The 18722-nt window shown below is 46.2% G+C and overlaps 1 protein-coding gene across 1 annotated transcript; it reads left to right on the top strand.

Moving 5' to 3' along the window:
• Nucleotides 1-6: 6 nt before the first annotated feature.
• LOC114040351 (cAMP-specific 3',5'-cyclic phosphodiesterase 4D-like) lies at nt 7-3461 on the top strand (the record flags this gene model as incomplete). Its single annotated transcript, XM_027858434.1, has 4 exons — nt 7-36; nt 1486-1608; nt 2154-2336; nt 2688-3461. Coding segments are annotated over 4 exons (918 nt in total), but the record flags the coding sequence as incomplete, so codon positions are not given.
• Between the last annotated feature and the right edge of the window lie 15261 nt (nt 3462-18722).

The raw sequence follows: 18722 nt of genomic DNA, 5'->3' as shown, positions 1-18722 counted from the left end.
GGAGAAGGGGAGCTGAGGGTGATGGTCATTGACATGGTGGAGAAGGGCTGGGGGTATGGTCACTGATATGATGGAGGAGGGGAGCTGGGGGTGATGGTCACTGATATGGTGGAGAAGGGGAGCTGAGGGTGATGGCCATTGACATGGTGGAGAAGGGAAGGCTGGGGTGATGATATGATGGAGGAGGGGAGCTGAGGGTGATGGCCACTGAAATGGTAGAGGAGACAGGAGTGATGGTTAGTGGTAGGAGGCAGAGGTGTACTTAGGACCAGTCTGCTGGATATTTGCTCCAGGGTCCTGAGAGTGTCTGATATCTGGGAGCCACAGTCCAACTCCTCTCTTCTGAGATAACTCAGGCTGCTAGCCGTGTATCTTCAAAAGCTGCCTCCTAGGGGCAGCTAGGTGGCACAGTGGATAGAACTCTGGCCTTGGAGTCAGGAGGACCTGAGTTCAAATGTGACCTCAGATACTTGACACTTACTAGCTGTGTGACCCTGGGCAGGTCACTTAACCCCAATTGCCTCACCAAAAAGCAAAAGAAAAAGAAATGTGACCTCTTGCTCTCTTGTTCAGTTTTCAGAGTCCTATTGCTTTGGGTTCTCTCTTAACATGGGGAGGAGTAGGGTAGGAGCCACCTGCTACCGCCACCTCCTCCTAGGGTTTGGGGTTTTGGGGCTTTGAGGGCTTTGCCTCTCCTAGGCCCAGAATGACTACATTCAAATGGGGTAGACTATTCTAGTCCCCCCCCAAAAACCCAGCACTATAATGCCTAGTTAAAGCTCTGGGGGTGATCATTGATTTAGTACAAGGAGTGGGGAGAAGGATCATTGGGAGGTCATTAACATGGAAGGTAGGGAGGGTAATTGACATAGTAGTTGGGTGGGCAGTGTGAGTGGAGTCAGGATTGGGGATTTGATGGAGCTGTAATCAGCACCTTGACCTGTGTATGTGAAATACATGGATGTAAGGATGCATGCCCACTGCCCCTCTGCCTCCTCCATGTTGACACACTGGGGGAGAATGTGAGAAGGGGCCCTTGCTTGTCCAGTCCCAGGCAGACACCACCCAGGTGTTCCTTAGCTGTTACCTCCCTTCTGGAGCTCTGTACTGAGGCCTGTCTTCTACTCCACCAATCCAATTGCACCTGTCTGGGCAGACTACTACTCAGTATGGGGATCTGCCCCATGCAAGATGCCCAGGATCAGTGGCAATAGCAACACAGGGTAGTCTGGGGGTATCCCAAGGTCGCTGTCTGCATCCTTCCTCTCTTTTGCATATTCAAATCAAATTTACCCTAGGATTAGTTATGACTTCGGTGATGGGGGAGGCTGGGGACAGGAATTGGGATCAAGTGGAGACTGTGAGCTGGGAGGAGTAGACAGAAGCTGGAGGCAGGGAATGACTAGAGATCAGAGAGCTAGAGTTTAACTATAGTGAGGAAACAGGGTGTCCTGAGCCTGCTAGTGAACACACCCTCACCTACAGGTGCTGGCCACAGATATGTCCAAACACATGAGCCTTCTGGCTGACCTCAAGACCATGGTGGAAACTAAGAAAGTGACAAGCTCAGGGGTCCTGCTGTTGGACAATTATACGGACCGAATCCAGGTAAGGAATAAATCCTTGGGGCACCCTTCACCCACTCAGTGAGGACTCTGGAGATGAGAAGATCCTTGGTTGAGAAACTTCTTGCATTCCCATGCTAAGTTCCCTACCTGAGACAGCTCCCCAGAACCTTCTTCACTCTCTCATTTCACTTTTCCATATATCAACCCTGGGTGCCAACAGGATTGAGCTGAGGCAAACAGATTGTTCTTCCCATTATGCAGATGGAGAAATTGAGGTCCAGGCAAGGGAAGAAACTCTAGCAACTACAGATCTGTCCCCATGTGGGAGTGAGCTCTCCACCACTCGGGACTAGACTAGAGTCTGGAAGCTGACTCTAGATGATAATTATTTGTTAGGGAGGTGGGAGAAGATTCCTGCTTGGGATGGGGTTGGAATGAATTACCTTCTATTTAAATACTTTCCAATGCTGGGATTCTAAGGGATACTTAGTCCTCGGGGACAAAAGGAGAACTACAGCCCAGGACTTCTAGTCCTCAGCCCTCTGATCATTCAGAGCTGAAGGAGCCTTCCTGTCTATCCCCCAGGTCCTTCGGAACATGGTGCACTGTGCTGACCTCAGCAACCCGACAAAGCCACTGGCACTGTATAGGCAATGGACTGACCGCATCATGGAAGAGTTCTTCCGCCAGGGAGACAAGGAGCGGGAGAGAGGCATGGAGATTAGCCCCATGTGTGACAAACATACGGCATCTGTGGAGAAATCACAGGTACCAGCCCCCTCCCTATGCTCTGAAATCTCTGGTGCTGCCCTCCCATGTCTAGGTGACTCCCTAAGCCCTCCAGGGATGCCCAGGAACCCATTATTCCCAAAGGACCCTCCATGTTCTCCAAGGGACATCATCTCCCCTCCTCCCCTTCTGTGGCCCCTTGGGAATTTCTGCCCTACCCCATTACTGCCACAAGATATTGCCCCAAAGGGCCTCTGAATGGGGTGCCTAGTCCCCCCCTAGTATTCTTGAGTAACCCTTCACTGCTTCAAGGAAACTTGGGGGTCACATACCACATTATCTGGTGATAAGGGTCACAGGGGGATTCTCCCGCTCCCTCCCTGACCCCAGGTGGGCTTCATCGACTACATCGTGCATCCACTATGGGAGACGTGGGCAGACCTCGTTCACCCTGATGCTCAGGAGATTCTGGACATGCTGGAGGATAATCGGGACTGGTACCACAGTGCTATCCCACAGAGCCCCTCACCACCCCCTGAAGAGCCACCTGGCCAGGGCCAGGACAAGTTCCAATTTGAATTGATCAGTGAGGAGGATACAGCCTCCACAAAGACAGTCAGCCAACTGGAGGAAGAGGAGGAGCCAGCCCCCGAGGGGGGGCGGGTAGGTCTAGGCTACGGCCTCCAAAAGGGCAGCCTGCCCGCCCCACCCTCAACAAGGCCCCTAAGTGTGTCCGGAGCTTCAGTCATTCAACCGAGCTGTCAAAGACCAGATACAATGGAGAAGGACGAAGTGCCCCCAAAGGAGTCTACACCCGACAAAGAGACACAGCAGCCACCCCTAGCATCGCCCCAGGAGCTAGAGGACGACGAGGAAATGATCGAGGCCGGAGCCTCCCCGCAAGCCGAGAAAGAACCCCCCGAAGAGGTCCAAGACTTAGCCAGCCTAGGGGACCCAGGATGTCCATCCTGAGCAACATCTCCCCATCCCTGATTCCTCCCCGGCCCTGGACTCCTCCACCTCCATCCCCACCAACCACCTCAACCTTTTTCCGGAAGCAGCAGCAAAAACTTGCAGTTTCGAAAAAAAAGAAAAAAGAAAAATATTTCCCCCCCTCCTTTTTCTTTTTTTTCCCTACTGGGTTTTTTGGTGGTGGGGTTAGAGGTAGGGGAGGGGGATGGAGGGGAAGGGGGGTGGGGAGGGCAGGGGAAAGGGGGGGATATTTTTTCCGTTTTTAACTATGAAGTTTTTAGAAAAAAAAAAAAGAAAAAGAAAAAAAGGGAATGAAACACAACAACTGTAGATGCCCTTCCCTACCCCAGCCTCTAGGGCTCAGTCTTCCTCTGCATAGTCTGTGCCCACGTACTAACTTCTATCTTGTCCTGCTGTGAGTAGGCCTTGGGGTGCCCCCTGCTGGGCATAGCCATCCTAGGGGGAGCAAGGGGTCACTTTGCGAGAGGGGACCCCGTCTCCTAGCCAACACTCACCCCAGGCTATATCACCTTCAGGAAGTCTTCCTCTTTATTTTGCAGTGATTGGCAATACGGTGGGGAGTAGGGCTGGGGTGAAGGGTGTGTGTGTTGGGGGGCTGGGCGGTGTGGTCAGCACCCTGAGCCACTTTCTTTGCTCTTTTAATTTTGCCAAAAACTCTGGTGTGTGTGTGTGTGTGTGTGTGTGTGTGTGTGTGTGTGTGGGTTGGGTGGGACAGAAAGGGCAGGAAGGGCTGCCTCTCCCCCTCCCCTGAGCCCAACCTCTCCTTAGGCCTCAGTTTTGCCTTTGGAGGGTGTGATGAGTTTTCTTGGCCTCTGTAATGGGGTGGAGGGGGAAGCTCAGCCTCCCTCCCACCTAGCTGCTGTTTGCTCTCCTTGTTTCTGCCTTAACCCCTCCCTGTGGCCTTGGGGGGACAGCGAGGGGAGCTGGGGAGCAGAGGGTCCATGCTCAGGAGACTGCAGCTCCCCCTCAAGCTTCTTCTTCCCCTCCCCAGCTGGCCCCCCATGGGGGGGAGCTCCAAGCAATAAATCCCACCTGACCCAAACCCCAACCCAACGCCTCCCCTTCTCCCATCCCCTGGCAGCTCTCACTCCTGCTCCTTTGGGAGCCAAGGCTGCCTCTTCTCCTGGTAACCCCTGTCCGTACTTTCCCTCTGGCCTCTGCCAGGTGCCCCAACCACTGGGAGCTGAGGGGCTTTTGGGCCACAGGTCAGAAAGATAGGGCTCTTCCTTTCCATCTAGAAGTGCCCAGCCAGGGAAGGAGGTGGAGTCTGCTCTGGAGGGAACTTTGTCCCTCCCCCAGGCTGTGGAGGTAGAAAATGGGCAGTGATATTCCTTTTCCTTTGCTGCACCTCTCCTCCTTGCCAATTCTGATCATACACAGTACTGTAGCAGCAACGAGCCCTTTCTTTTGTTCCTTCATCCAGGTGGTCCATTTCCGTCCTTCCATCCACTTCTCTGGCTCTCCATCTCTCCCTCCTTTCTTTCCTTTGTCCATCATTAGTCATTTCCGTTTGATGAAAGAGCATAGTCCTTGGGGTGCTCAGAAAGACCTGGGTTCAAATCCTGGTTCTGGCACTAGCTGTGTGACCTTGGACCCTGGTTTATTCCTCTCTAACACAGAGATAAAAATCACTTACACTTCCTACCTCACAAGGTTGTTGTGAGGAAAGTGCTTTGGAAACCTTGAAGCCCTCTATATAAACAGGAGTTATTGTCACTCTCTTCTTCCCTCCCTCCTTTTTCCTGTGCTGATCCTTCTGCCTCAGTGGATCCCATGCCCTTCCTCACACCTCCTCCTCTCCCCTTCCTTCCCCTTCCCTGGGCTCTTGTACAGGGTTTATTTTTGTAAAGAAAGTGGTTTCTGTCCAGCTGGTAAGGGTGGGGGCTGTGCCTCCACCTTCTGTACATACCGCAAGAGTGGATTGTAAATTATTCTCCAGCAGAACAAAGGGAAACCAGCCCCCTCCCCATCCAAATCATCCCCATTCCCAGCCTCTAGTCCAGTCTCATTCTGTCCTGTCCTCCCCTCTGGCCACTGAGAGAGAAAGAGGCCTGGAGAGGGAGGGCAGGGCAGGGCAGGACAGGGTTGCCTCCTGGTGAGGCAGCCCCCAGTGTATTTATAATGTGTAATATAGACAAGTGAGAGAGTGTAGAGTCGTTGTTATGATTACAATTATTATTCTCATGAGATATGTTGTGGGAAGAGGGGAGGCAGATCTTGTTCCCTTCTTCCTTAGAGGGATAGGGGAATATGGCCAGCAATTGGGTAAAGGAAAGGGGCTCTTGGCCATTGTCCCCATGCCCAGCCAACTCTCACCAAAGGCCCTGGAGCAGCTGGGGAGGGGGTAGAGATCCTTCCCCACCCCCTCCCACCACACCAAGGGCTCTGACCACCCCCCTGGCCTTGGAGGGATGATGGAGGGGGGGTGGTTTTTGGTGGTGGTGGTTATGGGGGCTCTGCAATTCTCTGGTGTTTTGTCTACTGGGATGTCAGTGGTGTCTCCAATTAAAGTGAGGCCTTAACAGACCTATCTGGCTGGTGTGACTTTATTTTCTCTGCTCCAGGCCTTTGTTTGCCTTGACCCTGACCTACTGGAATGACCTCTTGTTTCCTCATCTTTCTGAATTTTGCCCAGCATTGGCGGAGTCTGGTGGGAATCTAGATGGTCACCGTACCCTAGATCTGAGTGGGGTCAGAAAATCTGAGTTTGAATGGTGGCTCTGCAATTCACTAGCTACATGATCCTAGGTGTGTCACTCTGGCACTATGGGCCTCAGTTTTCTCATCTGTAAAATAGGCAGTGGATGTGAAGGGTAGGTGGTCTACTTGATCTTCAAAGTCTCCTTCCTGCTCTAAATCCTATGATTCTATGTAGTCCCTTTAAACTCTAGCATTTCATGATCTACAACATGGCTTTGATTATGAGCCCATGGTTAATGACTGCCCCGCTCCCCTTCCCTATTCCTTGGGCAAATTACTGACCTCAGTCTATAGGAGAGACCAGTGATGTTTCTCCACTCTCCAGGAATTCAACAGTGAGATAAGAGGGAAATAGGAGGCTCTGACTGCATGTTCAGTAGGGATTCAAAGAACAGAGAAATTACAATGGTGTCCAACATAGACCTTGGGGGTAGTCAGGGAGAGATTCATCAAAGAGGAGAGACTGAAGTTTGGGTGTTGAAGTATGGGTCAGATTTTGAGATGAGATGGCCCAAAGGAATCTACTGGAGAGGGGAAGAGATAGGCCAGGCTGGAACAGAGAGTTTGTATAGGGAGGAGGAAAGGTAAGACCAGAAAGAGAGAGAGAAAGACTGGGCAAGGTCTTGGGGCTGGACTTTGGATGTCAGCCAGGGTGCAAACTGGATTCTGGAGAGGTAACTGGGACTCCAGGATGGTTTCTAAGCAACAGAGTGACATGATGAGGGGCCAGGTAGCTTGGAAAGAGTTAACAGTCAACAAGCATGAAGCACTTACTAAGTGCCAAGTATTGTGCACACGGGATACACACAATGGATACGAAGTAAAACAGCAACAGCAAACAAAGGAGCACCCACATTTGGAGCCAAAAGACCTAGGCTGGAGACTCTACTCCAATACTTACTAGTGGTGTGACCGTTAATCTCTTTGAGACTGCTTCCTCCTCTTAAAAATGATGATGATGACATAGCTATAGCTAGCATTTATGTAAAACTTTAAAATTTGTAAAAATGTTTTACATCATCTCATTTGGTCACAACAATCCAGTGAGATAGCTATTAGTATCCCCATTTTACAGATGAGGAAACTGAGGGTAAAAGAAGTTAAGTGACTTGCTCAGTTGCAGAGTTGATCAAACGTCTGAGGCAGGATTTGAACTACGTCTTCCTGACTCCAAGCCAACCTAATACCTCCACTGACTCCCTTACTTCTTTGTGAGAAAAGCATTTTTTAAACTAGTGTACCCAGGCAAATATGAGTTGTGCTAATATGGATATTAATGAAAGCTGGGACTGAGAAAGAGGAATCTGGTGGTAGCCAGGTGCAGGGTAGATTAGAAATGGGGCAGAAGGCTGTTGCTCCAGGGGTGAAGCCATGAAGGCCTGAGCCAGAACAGCTGCCCCTGGAATGGAAAGGGAAGATACAAGAGGCATCACAAAGAAAGAACACAATGGCCAGCACATAGTAGGTGCTTATTTTGTTCAGCAGAAGAATCAACGTGTAGTGTGAGGACTAACCAACAGAGTGAAGAAAAGGAGCGAATTGTCTATATGTAAAATGGAGGATTCTTAATCTGAGGTCTGTGAATTTTTTTAAAATATTCTGATAACTCTATATAATTGGTTTCCTTAATAATTACCCTATATATTTTATGCATTTAAAAATATTATTCTGAGAAGGGGAACAGAGGTTTCATCTGCCAAAGAAAACATATTAATACTGTACTCTGTGTTTAGGTACAAGTCTGCCAGAAACAATTTAATATTAATATCCAGGTCAATTTTGGCTTAAAGATATGTCCAAACTGGCATAGTTCCCTTGTGTTCTCCTATGTATCTCTCTACCACAAGATGAATTGAGAAGACATTGGTAGGAATCTAGAACAAGGAAAAGATATATTAAACTAGTTTGAGGTTAACATTACAAATTAAGTACCAAAGTCACCAGTCCATTCCTTCCTGGACCACTCCTTGATCCTGTAGTAAGCAAAAGGACCTTTTCCCTTCCATTTATATTTTAACCCTTTTTTAAAAAAAAGTTAATTACTTAATTAATTGATTTCTAGTTTTTAACATTCACTTCCATAAGATTTTGAGTTCTAAATTTTCTCCCCCTTCCACGACTCTCCCAAAGAGGGCATGCAATCTGATATAGGCTCTACATATACATTCCTATTAAACATATTTTCACATTAGTCATGTTGTACAGAAGAATTAGAACCAATGGAAAAACCACGAGAAATAAGAAACAACAACAACAACAAAAGAGAGTAAATCGCATGCTTCGATCTGCATTCAGACTCCATAGTTCTTTTTCTGGATGTGGAATTTTAACCCCTTCTAAACTGCAAAGAGTCGATCACAGAGTCAAATCATTCTGGGGAGGAGCAAAGGGGAGACTGTCCTTAGACGACTCAGTAGCTCATTCACTTTCAGGGGGTGAGAAGATAATAATCTTACTTAATTCATTTCCCCAAGAAAGGCCTTACTTTTGTACTAACTACCTTCCGAAAGCAAAAACTCTGGAAAGGGTTTCAGACTGGGAAAAACAAAAACAAAAACAACCATTATTTATTCTTACCTGAAAAGGTTTTAAAAATGCTTCCGCATACCAGATGGCCAAAGGAGTCACATACACACACACACACACACACACACACACACGGTTAAGATCCCCTAGAGTTAAAGAAAAGAACACTAGAATGAAGCCAAACGCAATATAAATTGTAATGACCAACGCTGGTCTCCCTTCTTTCATTAACAAGACGGAGCACTTTGTGTACGGGATGTTACACATCCTGTCACACCGGTAGCTACATCAGTTGATTTTCACTAACTGTTTTTCTTTGTTACAAGTGTTTAACGGTTTGACCGGGGCTTACACAAGGAAAAACTCACTGGGGGAGGACCGGGGAGTATATCTAGAAATTACCGTAATATAAAAGCAAAAAGGTTCAATAAGGCTGAAAAGGAGAGGAGGGGAGTAAAAGGTTGCCAGATCTGGGATAAAAAAGCCCAGCAACAGGAGTCGGCTTGGGTTTGGTGCCCTCTCAGCCGGTGATGACTGCTGATGGAACTTTGGGTAAGCCACTCGCCCTCTTTGGGTCTGTTTCCTCCTTTGTAAAATGAAGCTGAATCAGGGGATCTTTAAGCATCTCCCAGCTGTGACCTCGTTCCAAGACTTGCTGAGAATTTGGATTTCAGGATAAAGGAGAAGGACGCATCAAAGTTCACCCAAGAGACCTCTGTCTTGGGCAGTGGTCTTGTCTTCACCCAATTTTTAAAATTTTTTTGCTTTCAAGGGGACCCATGAGCCACCAAAAAGATCTCCAAAATATCAGCTTCCTTTCTACTTCCACTTAAGAACCGCAGCTCCTTAGCGGAGAATGACGCACGGGGGTGTAGGGGGATGGGGAAGGAACCTCTGCGTTGAATCGAGGCGGACATGCGCAGTATGAGACGCAAAAACTGCTAGATTAAAGAGGAAAAAATAGCACACTTCTATTGGTCTGAGCTGCTGTCGATCGGGCAGCAGTGTAGCCAATAGGGAGGCCCTCTCGCCGTGTCGTATGGAAAGCTGCTGAGACTTCTCGACTGATTGGCTGACAAGCTACTGGAGCTCCGAGGTCCTCCCTTGACACTTGGGGACCCTGGCCTGGCGGAGGGGAAACCTGGCCCCGCTTGTCATCACCTCCTTGTTGTTGCCCCCCGCCACGCCCTGCTTGTTGCCTCTTTATTGTCTCCCCTCCCCCGCTCAGTTTGTGGCCTCCCTGTCCTTTCCGTGCCCGCTTGTCGCCTCTTCCTCCCCCCAGACCCGACACTGATTGTCACCTCTCCCCTGAACCGTCCGTCTTGTCGCGTCCCCTCCCTCCCCACCCAGTTCTGCTTGTCCTCTAGATACGGCCTGCTGGTCTCCTGCTTCTACCCCAGACTCGGCCCGTCTTATGCCACCCGCCCCTGCTTGTCCCTTTCCCCTGACCCAACTCTGCTTGCGGTCTCCTCTTCCCACCCGGTCTCCCTTGTCCTCTAGACACGGCCTGCTTGTCTCCGGCTTCCCCTCCAGACTCAACCCTTCTTGTCCCCCCTTCCCCCACCGGGCTCCGATTGTCGCCTCCCTCCTCCCCATCCCCACCCCACCCCACCCCACCCCCGTCGTCCCGTTTGTCCTCTAGACCCTGCCTGCTTCTCTTGTTCTTTCCCAGAGCGGCCCGGCGCTTGTTGCCTCCTCCTCTTCCATCAGCTCCTGCACCCTCTTCTCCCCTTCCTAACTCAGCCCATTTCTTACTTGCCCACCCCTCACATAATTTAGCTTTCCCTTATGTAAACTGCTACCTATCCTCAGCCTTCTTCTTGTCCATCTCTACCTTCCCATGTGCATTCTTTCCCCCAGAATGTGTAGCTATTCCCTTTCCTGCTTTGTTCAGAAGACCCAGCCCTGCTGCTCTCTCTTTCAAGAGGCCTTGCATTTTGTAGATGCTTAATAAAGGTTTGGATTGAATTGATAAAGAAAGGAGCCTGGCAAAGACCCTTAATAACCTAACAAAAAGAGGAGCCATTTCAGAGGGAAGGGAGCAGCCAGAAGGAACTATCCAGGTAAGGATGCCTCTTGAATCTAAGGGCTTTAACTTAGATTGTCTGTGGGCCCAGGACCTCTTCTGCTTAGACAGAAAAAGAAGGCCTGCTACTGAAAACCAGAGTACCCTTGTGTCACTCAATTTGACTCTTAATAGAGGTCTCAGTTGACCAGGGACATCAGAGTTGGCTGATTTGCTGCCCCAAAGCAGCATGTAGCAAAACTTAAGGAGTTCTTAAAATAAACTCCCATTTATGAAAATTCAGATTTACAAAACTGGTAAAGGGGATCAGGGGAGGTTTTCGAGAATGGAGAAATTATTCACATTACCTAAGGCTGTGCTGCCAGGGCTTTTTCAAATACTGAACTTCCTCAACACAGCTACTGTTCAATTTGATTTATAAATTTGTAGCAACAGCACAGCTGTTGAAGAACACCAGTTTTCAAAGAGTTGGAATCCCCGATTCTAACGTATCTTGGCTCTTTGATACTTATACTCAAACTGAGGTTCTTGTTGTTATCTTCCAGAGGGCCACTAGAGGGTGCGCTTCCCCTTTCTATATTGTAGCTCTGGTTCATTCTTCGAACTTTTGTTGAGATCATTTGTCTGGAGAGATGGTCCCTATTCCAGCATCCTGGAATTTCTCCACCTACAAAATCTGCATATATATGAATAAAATGAAGGGACCTATTTTCTAAAGACCATTAAAAGAAATGGGGAGTAAATATGAACTTATATCAGCATTTATCCAGTTCCCAGTATTTTCTTGTATACAGTCCTTTTTAACTGACCAGATCTCTCCCTCTTATGCTTTTTAGCCCTAACATGGCTTTTCTTCCATCTGTCTTCAATATCTGTCTCTCATTTTTGTCATACCTCCTTGCCTCCAGTCCCCCATCCTCACTGGAAATCTGAGGCAGCCTCTTGATTCTGTCATTCAATGTACCTACTTGACACCATTTATCTTCCTGGAGCATCTGTATTCTTCATGCCAGACTTTGTTACTCTCTAAAGTATGCTTACTCACATTTACTTTTTAATTTACACCCTACCACCAGGGGAGAAGGGATGACTGGAAAAGACATTTAATCACATTAACATCCAATTGTCATTCAGTCAATAAATATTTATTAAGTGCCTAGTATGTGCCAAGCAATGTGTCAAGCACTGGGGATACAAAGGCAAAAGATAGTCCCTACTGTCAAGGAGCTCACAGTCTAATAGGGGAGACAACGTGAAACCAACTATGTATGAACAAGTTATATACAGGATAAAGTGGAGATAATATCAGAGGGAAAGCATTAGCATTAAGGGGGATTGGAAAAGATGAGGTTTTAGCTGGGGCTTGAAGGAAGCCAGGGAAACCAGGAGGTGGAGATGAGGAGGAAGAAAATTCCAGGCATAGGGGACAGCCAGTAAAAATGCCCTGAGTTTGGAGATGGATGGAGAATAGAGCTGTAGGAACATCAATAAGGCCAATGTCCCTGGATCAGAATACATGGGAGTTAGAGGACTGCAAAGATGGAGGCAGATTATGAAGGGCTTTGGGTGCCCTTGAGAGGATTTTATAGTTGATCCTGAGGGCAATAGTGTGCCAATGGAGTTGAATGAATAGGAGCATGGCATGGTCAGACCTGTGCTTTGGGAAGATCAGTTCGACAGCTGAGTGGAAAAGGGATTGCAGTGAGGAGAGACTTGTGGCAGGGGGACTAATGAACAGTTAGTTTTCAGGAGTCCAAGTGATAATGGTCTGCTACCAGGTTGGTGGCAGTGTCAGAGGGGAGAAGGTTGCATATATGAGAGATGTTAAAAAGATAAAAATCATTGTCAGATCTTGGCAACAGATTGGATATGAGGGATGAAAGAGAATGAGGCATCCAGAATGACATCTAAGTTTTGAGCATGGGTAACCAGAAGGATGATGGTACCCTTGACATTAATAGGGAAATTAGGAAAAGGGGAGGGTTTGGCAGAAGATAATGAGTTCAGTTTTGGACATGTAGAGCTTAAGATGTCTACAAGACATCCATTTCAAGATGTCCAATAGACAGTTGGAGATTCTAGACTGTAGGTCAGCAGACAGGTTAGGGCTAAATAAGCAAATTAGAGAATCATCTGCATAGAGAGGAAAACTGAGGCTATGGAAGCTGATTAGAATCACCAAGTGAAATAGTATAGAGGGAGAAGAGGACACATCCTTGGAGGATATCTTTGATTAATGCCATCACTTCGAGGAAGATCCAGCAAAGGAAACTGAGAAGCAGCAGTCAGACTGATAGGAGAAACAGAAGAGAGAAGTTTTACAAAAACCTAGAAAAAAAAGAGAATATTAAGGAGATGATTGACAATGTCACAGAGGTCAAGAAGGATGAGGTTTGAGGAAAAAGCTATTCAATTTTGCAAAAAGAAATCAATGGTAATTTTGGAAAGAGCAGTTTCAATTGGTCAGAAGCCATTCAGAATTAAGAAGAGAGGAAAAGAAATGGAAGTACTAATTTTAGATGGTCTTTTCAAGGAGTTTAGCCATAAGAAAAGGAAAGCTGTAGAATGATAGCTATTGGGGATGAATAGATCAAATGAGAGAGTTTGGTGCATGGGGGAGACATGGGAGTGTTTGTAGGTAGTAAGAAAGCAGTCAATGTATAGGGAGAGATTGAAGATAACTGAGAGAATGGGGATGATGGAATGGGATCATTTGCACATGTAGAGGGGTGAGCCTTGGCCAGAAAATGGACCCCCTTTTCATATGAGACAGGGGATGAAGGCAGAGATAGTGGTAGAAGGCTTGTGGGTAATGTGAGATAAAAAGAGGAAGATTTCATCAAATAACCTCAGTTCTTTCAGGGAAATGAAGCAAGGTTTTTAGCTGAGAGGGTAGGGGAACAATGGAAGATTTGAGGAGGGATGAAAGTGTTTGGAAAAGTGGGATAGGGGGTCAGTTAGGGGGATGGAAAAAGATTTGCCTTATTGCAGTGAAGACCCACTTGAGATTGCTTAACATAACTTTATAGTGGATCCAGTCAGCACCATTTCATGATATTCTCCAGCTTTGTTCAGTATCAAGTAAGAGCAAAGGAGTGAAGACAGCTGATAGTGGAAGTAATCCAGCATTGAGAATAAGAGGCCTCAAGAGAAGAGGACATTGTAGAGATGAACTGATTGACCAAGGAATCAGGATGAGGAAGGGAGTAGAATGTAGCATGTGCCTATTAAAGAACCAAAGGGTCCAGTGATTGGAGATCACTATGAGGATAAAGAACTGGGATTAGTGTTACAAGGTAGAGGGAAAGGTGGAATGACAGTAGATTGTGATTGAGGAAAGAAGGGGAGGGTCCTATAGTTGGTAGACAATAGCTACCAGAATTTTGATTGGGTAGTAGATGTGGATTGTGTAGACCTCAAAGGGCAGCTAGATGGCTCAGTGGATGAGCGCTGGGCCTAGAGTTAATGAAGATCTGAGTTCAGATTTGGCCTCAAACATGTATTAGCTGTGTGATCCTGGGCAAGTCACTTAATCTCCATTTGCCTTAATTTGCTCAAGAAGGAAATAGCAAACCACTGCAGTATCTTTGCCAAGAAAACTCCATGAACAGAATGGTCCACAGGATCACAAAGAGTTGGACAAGACTGAATAACAAAACCTCTAAGGCAGTGTGGTTACTGAATGATGATGGCTTCTTTGTGTTCTGAACATTATGATTTTTAGCAGGAGGAAGAGGGCTGGCTGAGGTTCCTGTCCTCTCCCAACTAGTGGTGATGAGTAGACATTTATGCCCTCTGTTCCCACCTGCACAGAAAGGGTAACTAGGTGTGGGTGGCTATGTGGAAGTGGCAGCACTTTATGGATCTTAACCACCCTAGATATGGAAAATACACTTGAGTGTACCTATAATCTCACCGATGCAAGCATTAATTCCCTTTGCTAAGAAGTTGTTGTCATGTCCTTCCACAAATCATAGGTATCTTAGAGGTCTAGTTCACCCTTATTATATTATATTGTAGATGACAGAAGTGAGGTCCAAGAAGTTAACTGACTTGTCCAAGGTCATACAGGTAGGAAGTGTTAGAGCCGGGATGCAAATCCATGTCCTCAATCCCCATTTTTAGAGTAACCACTCAACATGCTAGAGAAGCCTTCCTCTAATTTGTTTGGTTTTTATACCTTATGTTATCAGTATCCATCTATTATTCCCTGTCCTCACTAAATGATTAACTTATCTCCTTTCCTGATAATATATATCCTTGATGTCTCATTTCTGGATCATAAATCATTATTAGCAATATGAGATATTCCCACTGTTAATTCTCTTTTTTTTTTTTTTGCTTTTTGGTGAGGCAGTTGGTGTTAAGTGACTTGCCCAGGGTCACACAGCTAGTAAGTTGTTTGTCTTTTCATTGTCCTTTGAGTGACCTACAATTTCCATTCTTCTAAGACTGCAGTTTTCCATAATCTGCAGCTATAACATATTGCCAGAATACTGGTGTGAAAACATGGTCTTTGGCAAAAGGGAGGCATTTGGAAACATTGAAAGTATTTATCTCCCAAATCTGACCCAATCCACTTACTTCTTCAGTTCTGGGTCTGGTTGGCTGTTCATCTACAATCTCTGTCCAAAATACACTTACTAATCTATAAATTCAATAATAGTAGCTAGCATTTATATAGCACTTAAGGTTTACAAAGTGCTTTACAAACTCAGTCTTATCACAATGACCCTGGGAGGTAGGTACTATTATAATTCCCATGTTACAGACAAGGAAATTGAGGCAGGCTGAGGTTAAGTGACACAGAGGGTCATACAACTATTAAGTATCTGAGACTGGATTTGAAACCAGGTCTTCCTGACTCCAGGCCCAGCAATGGACTGCCTGTCCAACTGCATATCATAGTCTGGACAATATGTTTTCTTGTACTTGATTTTCCTGTGTGAATAGCTAGATTAGTTTGAGTGGCCATGAATCTAACCAAGGGGACATCATCAGTGTTCCAGGTCTCAGTATGGTTAGCATAATGACAGGAGGATCTGGAGAATAACTGATTTGGTCTTTATACCGGGTTCCCTCCATGGCACACACCTTTGGCAATTATGCATCTTCATTCTATGCCTTCCCCGATGCTGATACTCAGAAGATCAATAAAGAAAATAATGTCTGTAGTTGTAGCAAAGAATCTCACATTTTTGTTTGGGGGATAAAAGCCTTTAAGCCTAGGTTTCATTCTGTGAAGTCCAGGGCATTTTCACAATCAACCAAAAACTCAGTGGAATCTTGCATTCACCACGACATCTCTGTGACACCTGTGACTTTGAAAGTGTGGCCCATCAAGTATTTATGCCTTCCCTACCCTCAGTGGCAGTGCCTCCTCTTCTCCTTTGACCTTGCACATCAGATCTTCACTTTTTGCCCTTTGGTATAGTGTGAATGATTTTGTGCCATATCCTCCGACTGGATTCTGAATTCCAGCAGCTAGCATTTTGGTAGCACTTTAAGGTTCACAAAGCACTTTCCATATTTCATTTGAACCTTACAACCTTGTGAGGTAAGTTCTATTATTTTACAGATAGGGAAACTGAAGCTGAGACCTTCATTCATGTACCTAGGATTATAAAACTAATAACTATCAGAAGCAGGATGTGAATCCAAGTCTTCCCAATTCCAGTTGTGGCATTCGGTCCACTATACCACCCTTCCTCCTGTAGAAGGAACTCTTAAGCAGGGAGAGAATTCATCTTGTTGAACCTTAACAAATGTCTGTTGAATTTAACTTCAAGTGGTGGTCTCTGTGATCTGCATCGCTGTCCAACTTCTCTGGCTGGTGTTCGATCCACCCCTTTAATGTGTATGATTTGGGTGAGGTCAGAATTCATTTCCCTCCTGTTAACACCACATCCCTGGCCACTACTTTCTAGCACTAGCTGTATGTTTACTAATGTTCCTCAACACACTGGTTGTGGCAAGGGAGTCCCAATATCCCGTGCACCTCATTACCATTTCCAGGCCCTACCACAATTACTAAATAATCCCTACTCTCTTGAGGTTAATTCAGTCCAAATGTATTGCCCATTCAAGATTCTGGTAGTTACTATCTACCAATCCCCAGGACACTGTTCTTCCCTTTTTTTTCTTTTGGCAATTGGGGTTAAGTGACTTGCCCAGGGTCACACAGCTAGAGTCAAGTGTTTGGTCTGAGGCTGGATTTGAACTCAGGTCCTCCTGACTTCAGCGCCGGTGCTCTATTCTTCTTCCTTTCTTAAAGAGATCAGAGCCTGGTTTAGTCTTTCCACCCCAACTCCTGCCATCATACCAGCGGATTTCAACATACATATTGATAACTTCTTCAGCTATCCTAACCTTCCAGTTCCTTGGCTTACTTCCCATAAACTACTTCTCCACTCCACCTCAGCTAACCAGAGATGGTCATATCCTTGATCTCGTCATTACTCACGAATGTTCTACTTCCATGTTCATGTACTACAAAATTGTTACATGATCATCATCTTTGGTCATTCTTTTTCCTTTTTATCATCTTTCTCTTTGCCTCATCACCCCTAAGGGGAAAGGGAATGAGGATTTAGATAGTGCCTACTACCTTCTGGCACCATGTCAAGCGATTTACAAATATTATTTCATTTGACCTTGTCCTTCTTCTCCAGAACTTCCAATCCCTCTGATCTTTCCCAGGCCATCACTACTGCTCCAGCTGTATCTCCTTCCTTCTTTCAGGTGATTAATGAATCAGTTCAATTCTACAGTCTTCTACACCAATGGATCATGCCCTGCCAAGCTCCAACCTAGGATCATTCCCATCTTCTGCTGCTTTTGTTCTATTCACTTGCTCAATGAAGCTTTGCCTTCCCTAAGTTCAAACTGCACTTTGTGCAAGAGATTTGCTAGTGCCTTGCCTCTGAGATTACCTCTCTCCTCTATATCTTGTATGGACTTACTTATTTACAGGCTGTCTCCCCCTTAGAATGAGATCTCCTTCAGGGCGAAGGATCACATTTTTGTCTTTCTTTGTATCCTGAGCTTACTGTGCCAAGCACATAGTAAATGTTTAATAAGTGCTGGTTGACGATGATTTCAATGGGAACTTATCAAGCACAATTTATTTACCTTTACTGTGTTCCTTTTCCTTAGTCTATACCTAAAAACCAAGGCCCACATGACACTCACATATAATACATTTGTGCTTTACAAGTGTGCTGGTGGCCTTGTGTAGTCCTTGTTGAAACTTAAACCATTCAAGAAAGGTTAAAATGAAGTCCAGGGGTAGGGGGCTCCCCGTTGCCCTCCTGGGAAGCAGCAGCTGCTGTACTGGACCAGGCTGGGGCAATTAGAGGAAATGGTTTTGAAGGTACTGTATCATCTTGACTCCTGAGTTACCTTAACTCCACCCCTTTGGTGTTGATACACCAACAAACACTTTCCAGTGGCTCCATTTGTCCATGCACTTTGATCTTTTGTGGGTAGGCATCTGCCCCACCCACATATGAGGGATAACACCCCTTTCTGGAGTTATGTCCCATGCTGCTGCTCTCTTTGACTTAATCAAGCACTGTTCCTTGCCAAGGCATCTTCTAGGCTGGTGGCTGATTCTGCATCTTCACCCATTCTTTTAGAAGACCCCCTACTGTCTAAGGCATTCTGTGGCATTCTACTTCCTAAGAATTGGGGCAGGCGGAGCTTCTGCTACACTGAATCCACCGACTGTGTTAGGTCTGAATTAGCTCTATAAACAGGACTCAATCTGGCTCCCTTACCAGCCAAAGAATCCTCTACTATGCTTGTAGCAGAAACATATTCTCCCCTTGTGTCTCCCATAGTACCAAGTATAGGTATGGACAAAGTAGGTACTCACTACATCTTTGGTGTGTTAATTGCAGGGACAGGAACCCTAGGTCTAAATGTACTCCAAATAAGGTGCTTCATCCTGGCCAGAAAGAACAAGACCTCCTGAATAACTACCCTAGCATAAGCTATAGGAAACAGGCCAAAGACTTGGGCCCTTTGACTAAAATAATTTCCGTCTGTATTTAACCGTAAGATTGAGCAATGGCATCTTAATGGGAGTTAGCCTGGTTGCTAAGCTTCAAAGTGATTAGAAATGGGGGGGGGGCATGCCCCCCAGGGAGGAGGTGGAGAGAGAGAGCAAGAGTGATTTA

The sequence above is a fragment of the Vombatus ursinus genome, unplaced genomic scaffold (assembly GCF_900497805.2).
Source record: "Vombatus ursinus unplaced genomic scaffold, bare-nosed wombat genome assembly UNPS02012998.1, whole genome shotgun sequence".
Classification (NCBI taxonomy): Eukaryota; Metazoa; Chordata; class Mammalia; order Diprotodontia; family Vombatidae; genus Vombatus; species Vombatus ursinus.
Note: the sequence above shows the minus strand (reverse complement) of the source record. Positions and strands in the feature narration are given on the sequence as shown.